The 7,978-nt window shown below is 42.5% G+C and overlaps 2 protein-coding genes across 2 annotated transcripts in view; one reads left to right on the top strand and one right to left on the bottom strand. All coding sequences in view use genetic code 11, as the record gives it.

The window, feature by feature from the left end:
- EGR_02335 (hypothetical protein) overlaps positions 1-2,280 on the top strand; it is a gene marked incomplete at both ends in the record, with an annotated part of 28,014 nt that extends 25,734 nt beyond the window's left edge. The window contains one exon of the mRNA XM_024491584.1: positions 2,145-2,280. Coding sequence (XP_024354090.1) covers positions 2,145-2,280 — 136 coding nt within the window. The remainder of the gene's footprint in view (positions 1-2,144) is intronic.
- A 2,682-nt stretch (positions 2,281-4,962) lies between these two features.
- Positions 4,963-7,978, bottom strand: part of EGR_02336 (Transmembrane protein 65) — a gene marked incomplete at both ends in the record, with an annotated part of 7,374 nt that continues 4,358 nt past the window's right edge. The window contains 7 exons of the mRNA XM_024491585.1: positions 4,963-5,085; positions 5,794-5,899; positions 6,261-6,303; positions 6,340-6,394; positions 6,431-6,498; positions 6,530-6,809; positions 7,522-7,762. Of these exons, the coding sequence (XP_024354091.1) occupies positions 4,963-5,085; positions 5,794-5,899; positions 6,261-6,303; positions 6,340-6,394; positions 6,431-6,498; positions 6,530-6,809; positions 7,522-7,762 (916 nt within the window). The remainder of the gene's footprint in view (positions 5,086-5,793; positions 5,900-6,260; positions 6,304-6,339; positions 6,395-6,430; positions 6,499-6,529; positions 6,810-7,521; positions 7,763-7,978) is intronic.

A 7,978-nucleotide genomic window follows, 5' to 3' on the forward strand; every position in this document is an offset into this window, starting at 1 on the left:
GATATTAAGCGAAAAGCACTGCATTGGTTTCTCTTAAGCGATCCGTCATTCATCTCCCACCTCCAAGACACCACCTCATCTCCATAAGTCTATGCTTTATGTATAGTAGATCGCAGACGAAACGGTTTGCTAACTGAAGACCAAGCAATTACATCTGAGACCTAGTTACTTGATGCAACCCGAGCGTGTGCAAGGGAAACTTCCTCTTTTTTTCTTCTTCAGTAACAACACTAGGATGCGAAAGCAATGCTGCCTCATTCTTACGCCCATTTTTACGTATTTCTGCGGTATTTCTCCATGAGATGGTAGTTACCCTTGAACACGTATGAAATACACTTGATAGTTGAGAAACAGAAGTGAGACTGCGATTAAGTTGTTTGCCGCTAGAGACAAAGAGCTTTGTAAAAGCGGGACTCAAACCTGTATCCTGTTGAAGAACGGATTACGACTTGTGATGGTGATTAGACCACCGAATAGCGTAGTTTAAGACGCTTTTTTTCATTTATTGTGCGAAATTAAACAAACTTCGGTTACCTTGTCTTTCTTCTGTCCAGTCGCTGGTACCACATTTGTCTCTACTTTCAGGACGACTAGCGAAGACTCATTGCCTAAATGTGAGTGAGTTTTGTGTGGACATTTGTGTGTGTGTGTGTGTGTGTGCCGGGCTTGCTATCTGTTTGCACGTCCCTTTGCACGTTCAAGCACCCTCGACCACCCCGGGCACATTTGCCCTTGGATGCACGGAATGTGGGCATCGGGTCATTGTTGTACGCTAAATTATTCCGTTCTCTTCTCTTCGTTGCAAAAAGTAGAAAACCTTGTATTTCTTGATGTCTAAGCCGCACTAGCCTACTGCTAAAACAAATGCTTGGCAAAGTGTTGAAATTCTTACTACTGACTATTCTTTAGCTCTCAAACGAGACATCTCACTCGCATTTTTCCAACAGCATCAGTGCGCTAGTTATCATGCTTTTGTTGTCGTTTTGCCATTGTTAGAATTAATTTCTTGTTGTTGTTTTTCTTGCCTTCTTTTTTTAGAAATACCTTACAAGGTTTTATTCTGTTTGAAATGTGGACCATGTGAGGCCCTATCGAGGTGATTAATTTCCCCTCGTTTTTCGTAATATTAATTCCGCGTAATCTATCGAATGTCACCCTTCGGTGGAATAATGTTGCATTTCTGCCAGTAAATGGCGTTACCTCCCTTAGGGTTTCCATTCGTGCCGATTTGTGAGGATTTGCACCATTAACTACCTGATAAGATATACTTTAGTTGATACCATGATTGCAATATGTAGCGCCTCGAGCATTCTCTGAAGTGGTAAAAAGCCACAGCAGCGTGGGCGAACGTTCATTACTGATATACAGAAAGGGTGAGTGGCCACTGGTATACCCCAGAGGCCATGTCACCTGGCAAAAACAAACTAGGGAGGCTTAATTCCCTCTGTAATCAAAAGTTCAGTTAACTAAACTATCGAAGCGTTACATACGTGCATACATGGTTAGATAGGTCACGACATTGCCGAAGTTTCGCACTCTGCTTTCGCACAACCTTCCTAGAACTCTTCACATTTTCCTTGTAATGCAGTTACTTTTGTGCACTAGGCTGTTGCTCAGTAGCGGCCTTCAAAAATTACATTTCAAGGGTCAAATGCGAGTTGGTACCAACTGTGGGATCAAAAATGACCTAGCCACATTAACCGAAGCAAAAGCTTTGAGCTAGTTAGTTGGGATTTACTTTGCCCTCCTCGTGGCAATCTTACTTTTAAGTATATTGTGTGAGCACTTTTTTGCGTTTGGAATCGTCTAGAAGCTGCAAAAGTTCTCGATTAGTGCCCCATAAATGTCTAGCATGTGAGACTATTGCAAAATGTCATAAAGTTTTTGTAGACGCTATTTACGTCAAACATCCCAACTTTCTATAGCACAATGGGGATGTTCATTTGTAAAATGAAATGGTTGTTGGCAGAATTTTTTACAATCTATCTTTGCTCTCTCCTTAGTATCCTTTATCACGTATGAAAGTTGGGTAGAAACCGCCAACTTGAAAAGGATGAATTGCGATTTCTCGAACTATGCCTGATGCTTGTTGATCCCATTCCGTTTCTTCTGCACAGTCTATTATCTCTCCCTGTGTGGTGTAGTGCGAACCTGCAGGAGTTAAGTGTGCACGAGGTGCTGAATCGCAGTGACGCAGTGGTGCATCACGCCTTCTCATCCACGTCCCGCAACAACCATCACCAACGCCATCCTACGCCCCACAGTGTCCGCGGTCACTAGGGCTGTGCTCCACTCCGCAAATCCCGCTTCGACCTCTCCCCTTCCCTCCGCCTCTCTCGTGAGACGGTACACAGCCATCCTGTCATTGACTTTCACCTCTCCATCCACCCAGCCCTGTGCACATGTCGCCACCGACAGACCTGCACGCTTTTAAAATTGAACCTCTGTCCCTCTGCCGACACTACTAGTGCCACATTTCGACTGCCCTCTTTTCGGTCTTTCTCCTCTCTCATTCCCTTCCTCTCTACCATGGTGACTATGTATATTGACATTTTTTACTTGGCATAATATACCAAAGCAGCAAAATCTGATTCTAGTTGCTCTTGTCACCCTCCTGTCGCCACCGACATAATCATCCTTAATCTGTCTCTTTTTTGCATTGAAAAAAATGCACTTATCTAAGCTATACCGCGGCTTTCCCTCCCTTGCGTTAGAAATCGTTACCAAATCTAGTATCCCATTATTTAATTCCCTCGATTTTATGGTTATATCATGTCTACCATGCGAAGTAAACTAGACTCCAATGGCTATTTAAACTGAAGTTATGTAGAGAATCAAGAATCATGTTCATCCAATGCGTCACAACGAAGAACTTCGAGCTTCCACGGGAGTATATTTTTTGTTGAATTTTCTTTGGTTATCGTATCAACAAACAACAACAAAGAAAGTTTATTCGGTGGAACTTGACGGTCGAAAAGCGTTATCACTTTTAGTTGGAAAGCAAGCTAAAAGGTTCTGGAAAACCGAACGCTCCAGGAGTGTTTATCAGGAAATCGGTAGTTTGATCAGACATGCTACTATTACCAACATTCGAGTCGTTTTCCGGGTATATTGCTAGTAGTCAACTGAGAAAATACAGTTGCGTGTCTGGTCTCTGGAGTTAGACCTACCTGCTATTTCGTGAGCAGATTGCATTGGGTCATAAACTAGCTGCACAGATCTTTGGGTTGGTGTTTCGCCAGCCTACAAGACCATAAAATACTACCACCACCACCACTAGAATGGGGCCAAGCTCTCGTCCAGGAGGTTGCCATATTCGCTCTTAGAAGTGAAGACATCCCCCTGTTCTGCCGTGTAACCATTTCGCCGCGTTAGGATCAAAGCTATTTTCGAAAATCTGACCTAAGTTTTAATATAAACTCGACATCTCAGACATGTTCACTTAGAAGGATTAGCATTTTTGCAGGGCGCATGTATTCGATTCACGTCAGGGTCCATTCACTCCGGCTGCCTAAGTATTACTTCCTTTTCAAAGAGAAATAAGTTTCCCACGGGGTCCCTTCTGGAATATCAAGTTTCCTTGCCTTTTACTTTACTGAACTAGCTCATGGAATTATGGATGGGGTCAGAGGAGGGAAAGTTAGTTTGAAGAATGCTACTTCCCATTCAAGTTCAGCTGTTGCCTTTTGATCCCACATCTCCACTTAGCAGAAATCCTCAGGAACAATGGGCGGCAATCAGTTCGTTGACTTTTAGTTACATTATTCATGATCTCAGACCAATTGCAAGATATGTGCTAAAACATGTCTCTAGCGTACACACCGTGAGGGCAGCTTGTGCTTGATTTATTCGCAGGATCTGGTTTCATACTTTTTTTTTAAAATAAATTGCTGGGGATACTATCCTGTAAATAAGTTGGTTTTATGTTTTAAACATTTTTTTATGCAGCTGCGGTGCCGATTTACATGATTCTAAATTTGGAAAATGACAATTAAGGGCGTTACCCTGTGGAGCCAGTGAGGTAAATTTTGCCTGCACGTGTTGATCTTAATTATTCTTCGCTACCTTCATGCCAAAACTTTGCTTTGTTGAGGATAAACAATGATGGGAATGCCAACATTCGAAGTAGTACATATTTGTCGTTTATCTGATTGCAGATCCCTGGGTCGAGAAAATTGGGTTGTAGAGGACGTTTTGTATCACTGAAACGAGGGATGATAGAACGAGGCATACGATTGGTACATAGTTTCATGGGGAATCTGCACTTGTCGCCTTGGTGATCAACAGAGCGCCCTTGGTCACGAGAGCGATCCACCCTGTCCACTTGCTACCTAAAAAATCTACTCAAACGAAAATGCATTATGGTAGAAATAGGGAAGGCGCGTTTACCAGGCCTTAGCGCCCCTCACTACAATTCTCTCCCCTCGAAGACCTGCTTTGAAATTAGGTCAGCGCGGAGTACCTGCTCACCACAAGGGTTAATTCCCTCTTTGTGTGTCCAGCAAGTTGCCTCAGTATTTCCACGGTGGACTGAGTTGGTTCTGGGGGAGTGCCGATCACGGCTCCAAGACGTAAATTGTCGTTTCAGCTAAATATTCCATATTCCCAAAAATTCTATCTGGTAAATTTATGCAAATTTATTTCATGATAAATAAAAGGTCAAGATTGAACCTGGAAGTAATCGCGAAATAATAAAAAGGCTCAACAAAAAAGTTCGTTATACCGCTAAAATTAGTGGACAATGTCGTATAGATAGAAGTAATGGGAACTATAACAATTTTGCTGTTGACAGCGCAACTGAGTGCGACCTCAAAAGCCAAAACAGATGTTTACAAGGGAAAATTCGAAAGTTATCACATAAGCAGTCACCATTGTATATTCCAGAGGGGGAGGGGGAAGAATCGGCGAGGAACTAGGTCCGACCTGTGTAGATACGGTGATGGAGTTGGTTGCGACGCCAGTCTAGTTAAGGGCCTTTTCGCCTTCCTTTGCTTTGGCTTTCGCTTTTTCGTCCTCTTCATAAGGGAAGAATAAGAGAGGGAGCATTCCGACCAAACAACCCACCGTTATGCCGAACATCCGACCCTCAAAGTAAACGCAATCACATTGACTCCTCTGTTTAGTGGAGGCAACCAAAAGGCACAAAAAATTATGGTTCTCGACGCTTATTACAACCTACATGCACGTATTTTGTAAAAAAAATTCAGCGACTCAAACACTGAATAAGTATTTTATTACTGAACAAGGCACTCAGTTCAAACAATAGTGGGGTAATGAAATTGTTAAGAAAATCCAATTATGTAAATTGCCTTTTCACGCTATTAATAATAGCTCATCCGGGGGCAAGTAACACAGTCGAAGTTAAAATTTTCGGTGTTTAAGAAAAGCAAAGTAAATGCTTTTATATTTCAGCACCTCAAGTGGTCTAAGCCCATTCATTTGGCCTGTATTGGCATAGCATGTTTAACAGAATTTCACCGTCTCGCGATGCAGAGTAAAAAGCAAGTCATGAGACGATAAAATCAGCGCAAAATCGCACACAAAGGCAAGTTTTTGCACAGAAAGTGCGAGGGAAAGGAAAGCAAAAACGCCGCAAGTGAGGTTAGAAAATGAAGTGGAATCCGTTGTTGACCTCGACAATTTGATAGGATCTACCAGTACTTTGTAAATTCGCAGTCAACAGCACAGGTAACTACATAAAATTCTGGCCAAAACAAAATTCCTCGTTTGCTCGAGGAAAAAAATCAGATAACACAAGTGCAAGAAAATTGTTACTCAAGGTAGTTAAGTTACCAAATTGGAGCACCGTCGCAAGGATTTGGAATTCATCTGAGACTCAGTCAAGGGGGGAGCTTTCACACCAAAGAGAGTCGCGTAACGTTCCACATAGCCCACGAGTCTGAGAGAAATTAGCAAAAATTTTGATATCAACTTCAGCTAGTGAAACAATTGGGTGGAATAAATGATAAAAAAGAGTCCGTTTCATTGTTTTTGGGAGTTCAAGAAATAGCCATACATGGACTATAATCAGCATAATGGTAGTGAAGGCGCCATAAAATAAAAGCCCCTCAAGGACATACCATACCACAGAAAATATGTCCGATACAGAGTCACTATACTTCACTAAATAAACTGGAATAGTGAACAACAGAAAATAGTTTGTTCTAATAGACATTAAGCAGAGCACATCAACTATATGTGCACTTTGTTAATCAATAGTCAACATACTTAAATCAATACCCAACGGGGTTAAGACTCACCCTAAGCCGCATAGATCCGATATTAGGTTCCCGATACCAGCAGCTAACTGAAATATACCATACAAGAATTATGACTTACCTGCCATGGTTGAAAATCCGAAAAAAGTTGCAATTGTCAAGTCAACATATTCACCCTATACTATCACATATTTTTGGTAGAATAGGCCTACCGCTGCTATCATTATCGAATTATCGAGGAAGCCAAATCCAATAAATGGTGTTGCGCTAGCCAAAAAGACTGAAGGTAAAAGTTGACAAATTGCACAAACCTAGACGAAGTTGACTGTATGAGATAGGGCTGAAATCTTTTGTGGGAGCTTTTGTTGTCGATAAACTTTCCAAAGCTGCATGCAAGTGCTTCCGCTCTAACTCAGAACAGCTACTTATAAGCTCAATAGCCCACGAAGACGAACGTTCCCCATCAGCTGCTTTCGAACTCTGCCATCTTTTCTGTAGGCCAAGGTAGAATTCTGACGATGGCCTTAAGTTATGAAGAAAATAACAGTTGCAGGAAGAGCGGTAAACCAAGCAAGTAGTGCGACTGCACATCTAGGTCACATAGCACCACTTCCTACCTACCTCCACCAGGCCTTATTAAAATAAACAAATTCAACGAAATAACACAAGAAATCTTGATTAAAGCGTAAAATTTAAGGCATTTGAAACTTTGGCAAATAATCGTGTGTACTAAAAAGATTTTGAGAAATGAAGTTCCTATCCTAACGACGTGAGTAATTCGCCGACATTAGTGTGGAGCGAGGCTCCTCGGCCTCCGCTTCCCGATCCCTGACGTTCCAAGACAAGCCCGGTTGGTTTGCTTTGGACATCTTTATTAAAGACGGCAAGATGAATAGGGGAAATACAATATTCAAGGAGGAGGGGGGCCGCAGTCACTAGGTAAGGGAGAGGGCGATCCAGTTACAAGGCCCGAATTTCCTGCTTGCCTCCTCCCTGAAAGGCACATTAAAACAACATAAGTATTACATTAGTGCTGCGTCCCAACTCTACCCTGAAGTAGTTACAACCCATGATACTATGGAAGAATGTATATTGTTAACGTGAGGGAGGTTGCAAGGCCACAACCATGGCCCTAGAACCATGTCTCAGATCGAAAGTACAATACGACAGGGCTCATATGTCCACCAGCTTAAATGAAATATCAAACTGCTACCTTATACCTAAAGCGTATAGCGTAGTATACCCAGTCCTCCCTGAGGTTTTAATAACCCATGTTAGTAAGGAGGATGCATCGCTAACCTACAGGAAGTTGAAGGTCACTATTGCGGTCATGGAGAGCAGAGCCCTGCCAAATACATAAATGCCAAGCTGCCGATTGTGCTTCAGGTATCGCCCACCCAGTGGCCCACTTCCCAAAATAACACATTGGTAACAGCGGCTCCGACTTGCGTAGCGCACCACCACTTGGCGCGATATCCTCGCCCTTCAGCATGCGTATTTCTGATACACTCACCGCCCTATATGCCTGGAAGTCATCACCTACCCTGTAATAAACCTGTTTATTGCACAATTCTTCACCACCACCACCAAGCGTGCAAAGCCTAAAGTTGTCTCACATTGAGCCTAAACCATTCCAACCTCCACAATTTTAAATGGTGTGTGCAAGGTTGTATAAGCAAGTCAAAATAAACACGTCCTAAGTGCAAGGCACAAATAAGCACCCTTCTTAACCATGTGGTGTGCAAGATTACATCTTTACA

The sequence above is a fragment of the Echinococcus granulosus genome (genome assembly GCF_000524195.1).
Source record: "Echinococcus granulosus chromosome Unknown EG_S00010, whole genome shotgun sequence".
NCBI classification, from domain to species: domain Eukaryota; kingdom Metazoa; phylum Platyhelminthes; class Cestoda; order Cyclophyllidea; family Taeniidae; genus Echinococcus; species Echinococcus granulosus.